At 40.8% G+C, this 16,186-nt stretch overlaps 1 protein-coding gene across 1 annotated transcript; it reads left to right on the top strand.

Moving 5' to 3' along the window:
• The first annotated feature begins 803 nt into the window (after positions 1-803).
• On the top strand, positions 804-16,186 carry LOC133402875 (guanine nucleotide-binding protein G(i) subunit alpha-1). Its single transcript, XM_061677122.1, has 8 exons — positions 804-1,302; positions 7,536-7,578; positions 9,368-9,509; positions 12,621-12,778; positions 12,885-13,013; positions 13,969-14,098; positions 14,383-14,536; positions 14,827-16,186. Exons 1-8 carry the CDS (start codon positions 1,185-1,187, stop codon positions 15,015-15,017), a joined length of 1,065 nt encoding a protein of 354 aa, XP_061533106.1. The 5' UTR covers positions 804-1,184; the 3' UTR covers positions 15,018-16,186.

Genomic DNA, 16,186 nt, shown 5'->3' on the forward strand with positions numbered 1-16,186 from the left:
ACCCAACATTCCGGCTAAATTTGCCTAAACGATCGCGTGATTGTCAGGAGTGCCAAATGTTTGGTAACTAGCTAGTAAAATCCTGCGTGGGTGATCTTCAAAACAAACCGTTTTCACCGTTCCATGATGTTCGGAATACTATGTGATCGACAAATTAAAATTGGATTTTATTGCATTGTAAATCCATCCGTCAGGCCTCATCCCCGATGAATGATGCCCTGTGCGGTTGCAGACGTCGCACATGCCAATTTCACCCCACTGCCCAGGAGCCTAATAAGGACTAATAAGGAATTGATGGATAGAATGTAGCCGCTATGAAACAAACAAAACAAATGTTTTGTTTTTAATATTTTTTTAGAAAGCTATCGAGTAGCACATAGGGTGAAAATGTATCATGAGCTCTAAGTATGATTCAGTACAGTTCTGTAGTTCCACAAACTACAACCACAATAAGCATTGCTAAATGAATCCATTTTTGACAGTGCCACTTAAATCCAAGCATTTTAATCTCAGTAACTGTAAAAAGGATTTGGCGCAACTCTTGTATCAGCTCTGATTTGACTGTGTAGATGTCCCTAATGAAGTGCACAATTAGGCACAATAAAAAAGTTTTGTAAAAATACATATTTTTGTTTTTTTACACCGTGTTTCCGTTCTCTTGAAATTATTTTAAGATTCAATCACAGCAGTTTAAACAGCCTTTATTTAAAACTTGAACCTCACTACGCATGCGCTCTTATAGCTTTTTTTTTTTTTTAAATGAACCTCTGCGCATGCGCATAACACATTACGTCCAGTGCAGACCCGGAAAGGAAGAATTTCTTCAGAATATGAGGCAGACTTCGATTCTATATTCCCTTTTAGAGGGATAACACATTTATTAAAAATTCGGTTCGTCAAGTAAACAACACAATTGAAAAAAACAATTTTTTTAACGTGTATTCGCTGCGAAGTCAGAGTGGTTGGAAGAGGAGGGCGGGCTTCAATCCGCAACTGGAAACCCACTCCTCCTCCCCCTCCTCTTCCTCTTCCCCATTTCTGGTGGATGCTAGCTCGCTGGTCGCCGTTGTATGTCGTATTGCACTCCCAGTCAAAAGTTGTTTCGTCCGGTTTTACCCCAAAAATATTCTTTTCGGGGGATATCCGACTGCAGCACAATTTAAAAAAAGAAAGAAGAAAGAAAGATGGGATGTACTCTGAGCACGGACGACAAGGCGGCGCAGGAGCGGAGCAAGATGATCGACAGGAACCTCCGGGACGACGGAGAGAAAGCTGCCCGGGAGGTGAAGCTGTTGCTGCTCGGTGAGAGAAAGATGGACGGGCCGGAAGGGGGTCTCGGGACCTTCCCCAAGCCCCTACACAACACAACCAACTCATTGCTGTCGTCCGTCTTCGTCTCGTCAAATCACGCCACGTCTAAAAGCTGCATCTGCGGTTCAATTGAACTTTTCGTGAAACAACAAGTGGAGACATTTTGTCGTCAATGGGCTTTCGTCGCGCAGATAGCTCAAAAGTTCAACTGTTATTCCCCCCCGTCAGCTAACTCCATCGTAAGAGTTATAAAGGTGGTTAAAATGTATCCGCCGTGGAGGATTATCGCCACTTTAGCCAGCTGCTGCCGCCCAATACTGGCATTAAAGCATTAAATCGCTAAGCTAATTTAGCAATTAGCTTCTTAACCTAGCCACCTCAGCGTCGCTAGCCCGGATTAGTTAGCGAATTGAGGATGTATTTTGTTAGTTTTTTGGGGGGCGGGGGGGTACAAAACCTCCCCACCCCTTCTATTAGTTTTAACTCCAGCGATTTAAAATCGCTGTTAATTGCCGTGGCACGGTTTCCAATCAATTCCAATCAGCTGACTTTGTCTTGTTTGCGCGCAGACTGGTGCGAAAATAAACCCTATCACACTTGTGGTGGCCTCTTGCTCAATTCGAGGAACTTTTGGCCGTAAATTTCCGCGTATTACAAATATTCGCTCGTTCTCACGTATGAATAATTTCATTGCCCGTAGGCAGTTGATCAGGTGAAATCGATTCTGAGAGTCAATTTGCCGTTGTGTTGTCGGTGGAAAATTCAGGACAAAATGTGGATAGCTTCAGGGTAAAATTCAGAAAAGCTCATTTGGAGATGGGGGAACACGCCTGCCTCACACTTTTGAGGTGTTTTCCTTATTCTTGCATGTGTTTTGGGTACTCTGGCTTGCTCTCACATTGCAATAATAATAATTTAAAAAAAAACCATTCATTTTGGGAACATTGGTGGCGCTGCTGATGTCCATAGGGGTGAAGGTCAGAATGAATGCTGGTTTGTCTACATGTGGCCTGTGATTGACTGCTGACCAGTTTAGGGTGTACGCCAGCTGGGATTAGGCTACACAACAGCCACAGCCCTAATGAGGAGACCCGCTATCGAGCGACGGACAGATGGCTGGTTAATGGATTTAAAGACCTTCAATGTACAGCCTGTTATTTAAAACAACAACAACACACCATACACCCGGAAACCATAGTTACTGACAGTATTTGTAGGCCTAAAATAAGACATTTATTTATCCATCCATCCAGGTTAGGCCGTTTAGAACAGACTCTTATTTGCAATGCCAACCTGGCTGCTGGCACCAGAGTACAAGGCAAAATAAAAGCTCGTTCAAATAAAGATATAGGCAGCAAATTATACAATGTGATGTGCATAAACTGTACACAAAACACGACACGCATAAAATAATAATAAACCGTGGCTCCCTTCACCCAACCCTTAACAGTTAAGAGATGAGTTTCCTTTGACCAGTATGATGGCGCCGGTATCGTAGATTTTATCATGACGGTCAAGTCATGTTTTAGTTACAATGTAGGTAAACTGGTTTGAAATGTTGATTTACCTTTGTTTGTTGTTTGTCTCCAAATCTAGCTTGCTGTCTCACTTAATCACATTTGGGGCACATGGGCATCCCACATCTTGTGCTAACAAGGAACAGTATTATGGTGAAAATAGTGATAGAGACGCAATCAAACTCGGGTGTCCATGAATAAAGTGACATTTGGATTTGTTTTTGTCATGCCTAATCCCAATTAGTTGGTCTGGTTTTTGTTTTTGTTTTTTTTTGGTGTAAATTTTAGCTTCTAACTCAGCAAAGTCATTCTCAAGTCTATCTCCTTAAATGTGAGTTTGTTCGGAGACTTTAAAATTTCACCACAAAATTGATGCCAAATTGAGCTCACTGGCACTTGATTAATAAATTCATCCAGTACATGATTTGTATAAAATTCTGCTTTACATGTAGTAATCCAAAGTTTTCTACATTAAATGGTGCTATACAATTCAAGGACTCAAGTAATTGTCAATAGGGATGTCCCGATCACGTTTTTTTCTTCCTGTGTCCGAGTCATGTCGCTTGATTATGAGTATCAGCCGATACAGAGTCCGATTCGATACCTCGGCAATGCATTGAGAAGAAAAGTCTGCATAGTGCATAGGATTTTTTCGATAGTAAACAATACATTTTCAGTACAGTACATCGTTATTCAGAAACCGCTGTCTTCATTAAGTATAACGAGTCCATACAGATTCGTAATTGCTAGGTGAATCCGTGACTCCTCGTCTACACCCAACACTACTGGGACTAGTTCGTCACAAAATAAGCACACACAAAACCACTTTTTAAGACTTCTATTTGAAATTGTTTAAAGTTCATAAAATTTCCTAACCTGTCACCCTTTGACCTCTTGCACCATTCCATGAAGACAAGCGAGTTCTTCTGCCATTCTTTTCCCTCCTCTGGCCTGTGTGACTTTGCAGACTTAGCTTGTGGTATCTTTCTGCTTGCCCTGACTGCCCGGGCCTGTAAGCAAAAGTTTGTGGAATTATACCCTCTCTCCGAAAACAAGCATTCCGGGCAAAAAGGTGCCGCTGTGTCATGTATTGTGAATTCGCTGTTAAGTTTTCGTCGCCGCTTGGGGCTGTGTCCCTCTCGCTTGCCGTTCTGTGAGTGTGTGAAGGCCCGGGAAGCGACAGAACGTAACACTACATTCGACAGCGACATACTTCTTCCACTGTTATTTGCACCTCGAAAAATATATTTTACAGCATGAAACAGCTCTGTTAAAAAAAAAAAAAAAAGAATTCAGCCTATACTGATCAGATGAAAATGATGCGACTGGCCCCCATTTTCGATCACGTGACTGCATCGGGACGCCTGTTTTGCCAATCCTCCAATGTAGAACGGACAGAAGAATAGAAATGCCGTTGCGCTCTGTCTATTAGAAAAACGAATAAAAAAAGAATTCAAGAAAGATTATATAAAAAAATAACAATAAAATAGTACGAGTAATATGTACAATTCCTATGAAGTTGGGATGTTGTGTTAAACAAATAAAAACAGAATACAATGATTTGGAAAATCATGTTCAACCTATATTTGATTGAATACACTACAAAGACAAGATATGTAATGTTCAAACTGATAAACTTGATTGTTTTTAGCAAATAATCACGAACTTCGAATTTTATGGCTGCAACACGTTCCAAAAAAGCTGGGACAGGTGGCAAAAAAGAGTGAGAAAGTTGAGGAATGCTCATCAAACACCTGTTTGGAACATCCCACAGGTGAACGGGCTCATTGGGAACAGGTGGGTGCCATGATTGGGTAGAAAAGGAGCTTCCCTGAATTGTTCAGTCATTCACAAGCAAAGACGGGGCGAGGGTCACCTCTTTGTGAACAAGTGCGTGAGAAAATAGTTTAAGGGCAATGTTCCTCAATGTACAATTGCAAGGAATTTAGGGATTTCATCATCTACGGTCCATAATATCATCAAAAGGTTCAGAGAATCTGGAGAAATCACTGCATGTAAGCGGCAAGGCTGTAAACCAACATTGAATGCCCGTGACCTTCGATCCCTCGGGCGGCACTGCATAAAAAAACGACATCAATGTGTTAAAGGATATCACCGCATGGGCTCAGCAACACTTCAGAAAACCAATGTCAGTAAATACAGTTCGGCGCTACATCCGTAAGTGCAACTTGAAACTCTACTATGCAAAGCAAAAGCCATTGATCAACAACACCCAGAAACGCCGCCGGCTTCTCTGGACCCGAGCTCATCTAAGATGGACTGACGCAAAGTGGAAAAGTGTTCTGTGGTCCGACGAGTCCACATTTCAAATTGTTTTTGGAAATTGTGGACGTCGTGTCCTCCGGGCCAAAGAGGAAAAGAACCATCCGGACAGTTATGGACGCAAAGTTCAAAAGCCAGCATCTGTGATGGTATGGGGCTGTGAAATTCCGGTATTACTGGTGTACTGAATAATATACCGCTTTTACTTAAAGTTGACAGTTAACAACAACACTTTCATATGGTAAACTGTCTCTTATTTTTTGATTACATCTGTACACGTAAAGATGCAGTTGTACTAAATATGTAACCCAAATTGTACAGAAATGTAAACAAAAACACTAGTCAGTCTCAGAAGTTGGGAATTATGTTGCTGAAATATGTACGACAAGCCACAACATAACGTGGGTTGAGGCTTTTCATTTTTTGACCAAACCCCACATCTTCGATCGCAGAAAAGGGCTGCAAATATTTAGCAATAAATCCTCCCACTGCCTGGGTTATCCTCAAGTGTTTATCTGAAGTGGCAGGGTGTTTTCAAAAGCATTCTCAACAGACATGGCATTCCCTTTTCAAATCGCTCGACTGTAAGTATCAGGATGCTCACGCTGCCCATGCCAGGTCGTATTGCTTGCGTGTCCTTTCAAGTATGAGACATGTTTCAAGTGGCGTTTGCAGAATGCCTCTCAACAGTTTTCACTCCCTCGTTGTCGTATTCAATGGTGAATCCGAAATTAAATTGAGCTGTAGACGTGAATGAAGGCGGTGCTGCTTCTGGTTGTCGTCTCTCTGCTCCGCAAGTGCTGGCCAGTGTTTGCGATTTTACGCCTCACGACCAAAGTCAGCTGGGATAGGCTCCAGCTCCTTGTGACCCGAGTGAGCGTAAGAGGTATAGAAGATGGATAGATGTGAAAGCACAACACACCCCCAGTTACTCCTTGGATGCTCATTGAACTGAAGTCTTCTGTACGTTTCTGTCTCCTGTTATGTCCCCACGCATGGCAGCTGCTCTCCAATTTGGGAGTTAGAATTTGAACATATTTGCAGACAAATTACTTGTCGTGTTTTCAGAGCTTTGTGTGACACCCAACTGGTGAACAGGTCTCCTCACCTGGGACCATGGAGTCCCAGCAGAGGGAAAGTAATTAAAATGTTGTCTTCTCACCTGTAAACACACATGGATCTCATGGGGAGTTGTCGTGCCTCACCGGGAATGGCTGGGATGCACTCCAAAAAGTTTCATTTTTGTTTCTGGGGTGTCTAAAGGGGGATTAAATTTCAAAATGTGAGACCCCACACGTCACGAGGAAAAAAAAAAAAAAATCGTCGTGTGTGTGCTTCCTGCTTTTAGTGTGTGGTGTACTCGAGGGGACCGGTGCAGCACACCCCGCGCGTAACTGACAATCCAGAGTCTGCCGTAGTACCAAGACTGACCTATGAGAGGCAGCATAGTACCACAGGGAATCCAGACTGACAAGAAAATTCAAAGCACAAGAAAGAATAGTAGCAGGAGCAGTAATCGAAGCTAGGCTAACTTTTCGCATGTCTGGTAACTACATTTTTGTTTCAAATTGTTCATGTAATTTCTTTTGTCAATCACTTGTGAGACACATACAAACACTCAACACAACCGGTTGCTCTCTGTTTCAACTTCAGGCTGCTTTTTGATTGGCTATCGTTTTGGTTCATGTTATAATCACCACAATCAGTGTTGACCTACACATATGGATTTGCCATATTAAATATTGAACAGGTTTAACATTTACGATTGTCAGCCCTGACTGTTTTCCAAGTAGATTGGAGAGAGAAATCTCTCTACCAAACCACTCCACACTGCAGTCCTCCGACAATCTGGCCTTTGCTTAATTTGTTCGGAAGGTGTAGAAAACTCAGAAAGCTCAAACTCAGCCTGATTAGCTATGTGTTCCTCACTTTACATGCGAGTCCAGCCTGCATTAAATTGTAACCCCAGGGATGTTTGAGCCATGTGTAATCTCGTTGACGCCAGGATCGAGTTGATTAATCCAATTGCGCTGAGATGCGGCTCAACTGCGGATTGAGTCGCAGCGTTAACAAGATTCTGTTAGCATGTCGGCTGACAAACCGCAGATGGAGAGGAGGGAAGCTCCATTCGCAAATTTGGTGTATGGTGTAAGTGTCCCCCACTGTAACGGGCCTGGACTGATAATGGGAAAAAAAAGATCATTCTCTCAAGGCTCATATTTAAAGGTCTGACATTATCTCTAAAGTCCCATCCGGATATTCCCCCCCCCCCCCCCCCCAAAAAAAAAAATAATTTTTGAAAGAATATCTGAATTCCAACTTTTTGTTTTTGTTTTTATTGCCCGCTAAAGAATTTCTTGGCCCGATGTCAACTCGGCATCCCTTTGTCTGTTGTGGTGTAATTCCCATGTTTGTCTCTTTCAGGTGCTGGCGAGTCTGGGAAGAGTACAATTGTTAAACAGATGAAGTAAGTCAAAACCCGTGCGCAACACGTCAAGCAGGACAAAAACTATAAGGCTGAAAAATTTATCCCAATATAATTATTTCATAACGGTCGACACTGATAATTATTGTTTTTTTTTTTACCTATTCAAAATAAGGACCTGGAGAAAAAAGGCTTGATTTTATATTTTTTTATTTTAAAACATAATCTTTAACCTTTTAAAAATAGGTCACCACAGCTATTAACCAACTGTTAACCAACAAAACCAGATCTGTATGGACATTCTTTTGCTGGAGTTCTAGGGTGGTCTTTCAAATAAACTTTTATTTTTTTAATGCAATTTTAGATCCGAATTAACCTTTGTGGGTGCATTTTTGGGACAGTCTACTTTCTTCCAGAAGTGGACTGGTTGTGTGTTAAACGGGAGATTCTTTCATATAATACTTTGAAATCCAAAGCACTGATGTCCATATATTATTTGATCAGGTTTTATTTTGAAGGTGGCTCTCGCAAGCTGTTGGCGGCGTGTTACTGTAATGCACAGTAAGAGCAATCGTCGTTGCAGCTGGCTTGAAAGGTCAGCAGCTGAAACGGGAAAATAAATTAGTCATATTGCCAGACTTTTTACGGACGGTAATCCTGCGTTGTTTACAGACAGCATCGGTCGTCTGACCCTTGACAAAGTACATGAAATTAAAGTACTTATTATACTAAATTAAAGAATTTTTAACATTTTGAATAGCTGGATCACTTTTTTAATTTAATTTTTTTTAAATTTTTTTTTTTTTGGCACCCAAGTCACTTGAGTTTGTCTGCCGAAACGGAGTCTTGAGCTGATACCTCTGCAGTGCGTTAAAATAGAAAAGAGTGCATCCAGATAATCTCAGTTGTCGTCATTTTTTGTATTTGTCTAGTGCAATAGTGGTTCAAATGAAGTAAACTGCTATCTTTTCTTTAATAACATCTTTTCCTAGCATATCAGTTGTGCAGCACAAAATAATGCAAACAAATTTCATTTCAATATCCTGTCTTAAAATCTATAAAATAGAATATCTAAAAAACAAAACATCCCACATTCCACCTAGATTTTATGGAAATATGCTCTCCTAACTAAACTAAAAGCTAAAAAAAATAGCATTTTAGGCTAGTGTGGAATATAAATTTAAGTAGTCAAGTATTGAAATGCACAACAGATATCTCAGTTCCATGCGAAGCGCTCGCTCATTTTACAAACATTACAAGTCGCTTTCCAGATGAAAATACTTCCAAACTACAGACATTATCCCCATCACAAGACGCACGCTTCACTGTTTACGCTATCCACTTGTTCACAGGTGTCAAACTCAAGACCCAGTTGCCAGATCTAGCCCACCATATCAATTTATGTGGTCCGCGCAAGCAAATCACATATCATTCCATGAGTCTTGCTAAAATCTGTACCAAATCTGTAATTTCGAATCATCAATGTAACAAAAATTTCCTTAAAATATCAGATTTTTTGTTTGTTTTTGTTTTGTTACTAATCCCCCTTTTTACAGTATATGAACAACCTATTATCCTTGACCTTTGATTTCACAATTGGTTATGTATCAATTTTTTGTGCATATACAACAATGTGAGATGATTAGCCACTGATTTGGTTTCACAGTCATGGGTGTCATGGCCCTCCGAGCGAAACTGTAACTACAATGTGGCTCGTGAAAAAAATAAGTTTGACACACTTGCCTGTTAGCGCAAGCCTGCGACAACTAACGTTAACGTGATATAACGGGGAACGCTGTCCATGTGATAAAGCTCTCATGACATGTGGCAGGATCATCCACGAAGCAGGCTACTCAGAGGAGGAATGTAAGCAGTACAAGGCGGTCGTCTACAGCAACACCATCCAGTCCATCATTGCCATCATCAGAGCCATGGGGCGCCTCAAGATCGACTTTGCCGACACAGCCAGAGCGGTGAGTGCTGGCCGAAGTTACACTTCGCCATCACTAAATAAGATTTACAGTGAACCCCGTTTATATCGGGGGGTACTTTCCAGACCCAACCACAATAGGTGCGACATAGAGGGAATATATATATATTTTTAAAGGTCCTGTATTTTGGCTCTTTCAACCTCCATATAGTGACTCTACGACATGGACTGTGTCAATTTCATTTGAAAAAACACCTTGTTTTTGTCATACGAGTGTCCAGTAAAGGCTCCCGTGACAACTACTTCTCTTTGACCCAGTTTTGTATCTGCTTTGTCCATATTTGGCTAAGACCGCCCCCTTTCCTCTAATTGGCTGCCTCTGTGTAGAAAACTCACCTGTGAGGGCACGTGTTTGTTTCGTCGACATCGCTGGCTCGGGAGCGGAGAGGTAGGCGGAGATCTGCGTCAGTGATGGAGATTAGCTCGAGAAATTCGAACGACCTGATTTCAGGCCTCTTGGCAGAAAAATGCGTGGACAATTTTAATACATATTTCACATGTTTACTGAGGCACCATAGAGAGAATACATCTCAAACACTAGAAAAAGATGGCAAAATACAGTAAGTCCCCCTTAATATAGTTCTAACCCTCCCGCACGATGTTAACTTGTTAAAAACCACCAAACATATTTGAACACAAACAAAATCACAAGTCGAAAATGTATGGAAAATACTGTATTGGTAATGTGACTTTGGTGAGTCTGTGTTTCTGGGCGTGATACTATTAGCACATATTTGCAAAGGGTTATTAGCTTCTGGCTGAGTTTCTATTTCTACACTTGCCATTTAGCCCACGAGGAGCATCGCCTGTACGTACGATTACATAATGCTGCATTTAGAAATCAAAGAGGCTGTGCAAGTCCTCGTTCTCATTTTCAAAACAAATGTCCTCATTGGAAATGTAGCGGGGATTAATTTTTTTAGCGCCCTCCTAGAAACTTAATGAGCGCCAGGCGATGTTTTAATTAAACGTAACTGTCATACAAGCAGGGATGGGAATCGAGAACTTCTCAATAATTGGACTCCTTGGAATCGTTTGGTTGCTTGCCTGACGATTTTGCATATTGATTCCCTTTTGAAAAAGAACCACTCCTTGACCGGGGCTCAGCCGCTGGTGAGGCCGCGTAAAGCTCCTCGCTCTGTGTTGCGATTGGGCGAAAGTGACGGAAGAAAAAGGAGGAGAAGGCCTTGGGGGGGGGTTGGCGTGGACTTACAGACATTCGCCTCTCTCGGCTCCCCCGACTCTCTCCGGGGGTGGTTTCTAAGAAGGTGGATTTCTATAATTGTGTGGAAGGTATTTTGCAAAATTGGGTCAAATCTGTTCTTTTTTGCAGGACAATTCTTTGTTTTATGTCTGAATTAGTTTTTGATCAAGTTGAATACCAAATGAGCACTGTAAATATTCCCAAATGTTAGTAGCCAAAGTTAAGAGAGTTGATATCCTGCCAGGATTGACGAAAGTTAGCTCTGCTTTTCACTGTTCTCTTTCACTGTTCTCAGTCTCAACGTTTAAAGTTGTTGTATGTATGTCGTTGTTGTATATTGATAATGGAATCGGAATCGCAAAATTGTCCCATTCCCATCCCTGCAAAGAAGTGCTAAGTAAACAACTCTATAATATTCTTCAAAATGTGGCAAAACCTCAGATGCATGTCAGCCATATGTGCCAATGCGAGTGCAGCGGTAACACTCAAATCCGATAAACCCCGTCGATGTGAGGTTGACGTCATCGAAATCGCTGATTGGTGATGCATACATGCGCGTGTCTGGCCAAAAAAACCCAAATGAACAAACACCCACTGTAAATCTAAAGGAGAAATGGTCACAAGAAAATTAAATCAAAAGCGCTTCAAACCCTTGGCCACCACTGAATCCAATAGGATACCAAAACATGAACAACAAAATTTCCAATATTCTATCCAAGAAGTAAACTGGGATGTATTACTTGCTGGTAAAAATTTAGATGGGGATTGTTCTAAATTTGCCAACAAAATACAATAAATGATTCTACAATTTACACGGATAATTAAACTAAAAGCTAGAAAGAATGGCCTTCCTTGGTTAAACACATTTATTCTGAAACTGATGAAAGAACGCGATCATTCCTTGAAGTTGTCGGTCAAATCAGGATACAATAGACACCACTTTATTTCACTGAGAAATAGGGTAGTGAAAGAAATAAGAACATCTAAAGCTGACTTTTTCATGACTGCTTTGAATAGTCCGAAGGGAAAATACAAAATAATCCGGAATTATATTAAAAAACTATTGGGTGATACACAAAATAACAAAACAAAACTAATGCAAATATTAAAAAAAAAAAAAAAATTTTTTTTAAATATACAGTAAACCCCCGCTATATTGCGGTTCACACTTTGCGATCCCGCTATTTTGTGTTTTTAATATTACTGCGCAATACATAGATATATATTTTAAGCTAGTTAATGCAATTGATAGTACAGGTAGTCTCTCCGGGATGCAAACACCTTATTTTTTTGTACTGTATATGTTATTAATTTTTATATTTTCGCCTTTTTTTCTTAATCCCCTGCACTCTCTCTCTCTCTCTGTCTCAATATATTCTGTTTAAATGTGTGTGTAGTGTTTTAAGTGTGTTTAAAGACCCTAAAACAATTTCAAGTTAAAAATAAATTTAAAAATTTTTTTTTTTTTTCGTATTTCTATGTCGCAGATTTTCACTTATCGTGGTGGGGGGGGGGGGGGGGTCTGCAACATAACCCCTGCGATGGATGGGGGTTTACTGTAGACCATTAATTATGGTATAAATATGCTTCATTAGAAGCGTATCATCATTAACAAGCAAAATAATTTCTGACTGCAGCCATTAGGGGCATTTGGCTTGAGATGTTTCACTGTATTTAACACCAGTGTATTGAACTGATGTAGCAATATGCTAATTTGTTCCTATCGCTATTTTGACTCTTTTAATGTACATGCTCTGTTTCTATACAAATGACCCACGGCTCCACTGAGGCACGGCTGGCAAGATGTTCCACTCTATTTACTTTTAGTGTAACGCCGGCTTCGCTTTCAGCTGCTTTGTAGCGACTTAAATGAGAGGTTTGTCCACTCAGGATGACGCGCGGCAGCTGTTCGTGTTGGCCGGCTCGGCCGAGGAGGGCTTCATGACCGGCGAGCTGGCCGGGGTCATCCAGCGGCTGTGGAAGGACGGAGGAGTGCAGGCGTGCTTCAGCCGCTCCCGAGAGTACCAGCTCAACGACTCGGCGGCGTAGTGAGTAGTCGTATTGCAATCCTCCAAAGCGAGGGTGTGGCTGGTTTGAACTCGTTAACTATTCCCCTTCTGTTCTCTGTCCCCTGTTTCTCTTCCCCAAAAAAAGCTATCTGAATGACCTGGACAGGATATCACATGGGGCTTACGTGCCCACCCAGCAGGATGTGCTGAGGACCCGAGTGAAGACCACCGGCATCGTGGAGACCCACTTCACCTTCAAGGATCTGCATTTCAAGTCAGTTTGTCGTTTAAACGTCTTCTCCTCTTACGCCATTTAACTTTGTTAAATACATCAGGGAGACCTATTGGGCATTTTTTTGTTTTTTTTCGTAATTTAAAATGACTTCCAAAAACATGGACAGTCGTCGGCCTAGACCCATTCTAGACCCACCCACAATAGGTGAAAATCCATATCGTGTGACCAAACATTTTTATCCCTCCCACATGCTTTAAACATATGAAACCCACTTTATAACCGCATTGTATTTGAACACCAAAAACACATTGCAACCATAAAATGTATAGAAAATAATAAATACTGTACGTATGGCTCGTAATGTTTGTGTAAATAGTTGTACCTTTTAAGAGGCGGGGCCTGGTGGGGTTGCGTGTGATGACAGCAAATCTGTGTGTGAGAGTCTGGACGTGAGCTGTGGCTGACAGCGGCTGACTATGCTCTTCGTGTTTGTCTTTTACTGTTCTCGCAGCAGTCAATAAACGTGAGTATATGGTAAAAAGCCGATTCAAAAACGACCAATAAGGGAAAAGGTGGTATAGCTGGGGCGCAAATGCTGTATCGCAATATAGCAGGAGGACAATATATCTGTTATATATATGTTTTTGTCAAAATACTCTCTAATACTATGAAAATGCAAGAATTATCAAACAGTTTTCACCTTCTTATTCGAGCCGCGCTAATATTAGCCTCTTTGAGTTGGTAGTTTCACTCCCTTCTACTGTGGGGTGTACTCAATTTTCTGTAATATGTCACGTGGTGTTTTTGGGGGGAGCTAGAACAGTTTAACAGCATTTCAAGTCATTTCAATGGGGAACATTGTTCTTATATACAAGTAAACTGAGTTACAAACCTGGTCACAGATTGAATTGAACTTGTAAGTCAAGGTACTACTGCAATGTGTAGTTTATTTATTTGTTTATTTTATTTAAATGCCCTGGTCTGACCTCTACAGAATGTTCGATGTCGGCGGCCAGAGGTCGGAGAGGAAGAAGTGGATCCACTGCTTCGAGGGCGTCACCGCCATCATCTTCTGTGTGGCTCTCAGCGACTACGACCTCGTGCTGGCCGAGGACGAGGAGATGGTGAGAGCGCCGCGCTTTTCGCACTTGTCACAAAAGGACAATTTCCAGATGAACCTAAAATGTATTGTAACCTTTGCAGGTGAACTTGGAATTGGACCTTCTGTAAACGCATTCCTGTTCAATGTTTTTTTGTACTTTTTGCACACCTCGTTGTTGTCTAGCATTTTAGGTTCATCCTGAAATTTCACCCCAAAGCCAAATATCCCTAAATTTCTGTGATCAGTGTGTGCGTGTTTCTCCTCGGAGCATTTCTCCCCAATCAACGCGTCTGTGCTCTTTGGCAGAACCGAATGCATGAGAGCATGAAGCTTTTTGACTCCATCTGCAACAACAAGTGGTTCACGGACACCTCCATCATTCTCTTCCTCAACAAGAAGGACCTGTTTGAGGAGAAGATCAAAAAGAGCCCCCTCACAATCTGCTACCCAGAATACACAGGTGACTAAATCAAAACGCGCACGTGTCTGTCACCAGAAATGGCACTTGATGAATCCTGTATTGCATCCTTTCCCTGAAAATGGACAATCTGGGTGGGAACTGCTCCAGAAATGAATATGGATTGTAAAGAATTGTTCTTCAAACCACTGCAGAAATCAATCCAGGCTGAGGCTGATCTGTTGCATAGGATAGTATATAATGATATAGTGTAGAATTCCTTTTTTCCCTATAGATTTTGAGACAGCAGCAGTCGAAACTGAACCCATATCCAATGTTGTCACCGCTCGCAGGCTCCAACACCTACGAGGAAGCGGCGGCCTACATCCAGTGTCAGTTTGAGGACCTGAACAAGAGGAAGGACACCAAGGAGATCTACACCCACTTCACCTGCGCCACCGACACCAAGAATGTGCAGTTTGTGTTTGACGCCGTCACCGACGTCATCATCAAAAACAACCTGAAGGACTGTGGCCTTTTCTGAAGGTGAATGTGTGGTTCTTGTTCTGCATCACGAAGGAGGAGTATTAGAGCCACACTGAAAAAAGTCACCGCACTGCGAGATTCAAGTTTGTCATCTTAAAGTTGTATTCTTGCGCGAATAAAAGGCCATATATTTTCCAGATTCAAAGTTGGATATTTTCATTTAAAAAAAAAAAAAAAAAAAAAGGATTTTGTCAAGTATATTTTCAAGAATAAAGTCATATTTTAGAGAAAATAAAATGACATCTCAAAAACAGGAGTTTTTATCTCAGTACACGGTTCTTTTTCTTTGTTCTCATTATATTATTACTCTAACCTGGAAAACATCGAACTTTTTCTCAAAAGTGTATACCTATCTTCATAAGAATCTTTAATCTTGAAAATACAACGTTATTCTTGTAATATTTCCATTTTAATCTGAAATCTAAAAATATATATATATATTTTTTTTTTAATTCAGACATACAACTTTTTCCCTCCTAAAAATGTAGTTTGTCCTTGTAATATGATATTAAATTCCGAATGTACGGCTTTATGCTCATAAGATTCTGACTTTAATCTTGAAAATATTCCTCTTTTTATCTCGAAAGTATAACTTTTTCTCAAATATTGGACTTTGTTGCAGTAATATTACAACTTTGATATAAAAAACACAAATATTTAAAAAAAATAAAAATAAAATTGACTTTAATTCACAATACCTGTCTACGTATATTCTCTAAAGATTACGACTTTCAACTTTGACACCCTCCAATTATGCGACAGTTTCTCATTATATCCCAACTTTAATCTAAAAAAAATATACGGACTGTACTTTTTTCAGTGTGTCCCTAGTACTCGTTTGGTACTGTCTAACTAACCGCGTGGTCATGTTGTTACTGTGTTACTGTGTTCAGTACTGTTACTCAACGAGCGTCTGGCCTTCACAGACCCCCGCTGACAAATGTCACTTTTATCGTCTTATTAACTTATGTTCATCTCTCAAAAGGTTTTAACGGCGGCGTGTAGACGAGAAACATTTTGTGTAAAATATTTGTACAACTGTCTATGGCAGGTTTTTTCCCCCCCACCTTTTTAAAAATGTGCTCCTTTGACCTATCATGTTTTATTTTTACTATATGATCTTCTTTCCCCCCCCTCATCTCTGAATGAACACTTTGTTTACTTTCA

Source organism: Phycodurus eques, chromosome 5, assembly GCF_024500275.1.
Source record: "Phycodurus eques isolate BA_2022a chromosome 5, UOR_Pequ_1.1, whole genome shotgun sequence".
Lineage (NCBI taxonomy): Eukaryota > Metazoa > Chordata > Actinopteri > Syngnathiformes > Syngnathidae > Phycodurus > Phycodurus eques.

What these genes read in the sequence shown, in the direction of transcription:
- LOC133402875 (XM_061677122.1), top strand. Translation starts at nt 1,185, where the DNA reads ATGGGATGTACTCTGAGCACGGACGACAAGGCGGCGCAGGAGCGGAGC. An exon ending in TGGCCGAGGACGAGGAGATG is followed by an intron (nt 14,099 to 14,382) that starts GTGAGAGCGCCG and finishes GCTCTTTGGCAG; the next exon opens with AACCGAATGCATGAGAGCAT. An exon ending in CTGCTACCCAGAATACACAG is followed by an intron (nt 14,537 to 14,826) that starts GTGACTAAATCA and finishes CACCGCTCGCAG; the next exon opens with GCTCCAACACCTACGAGGAA.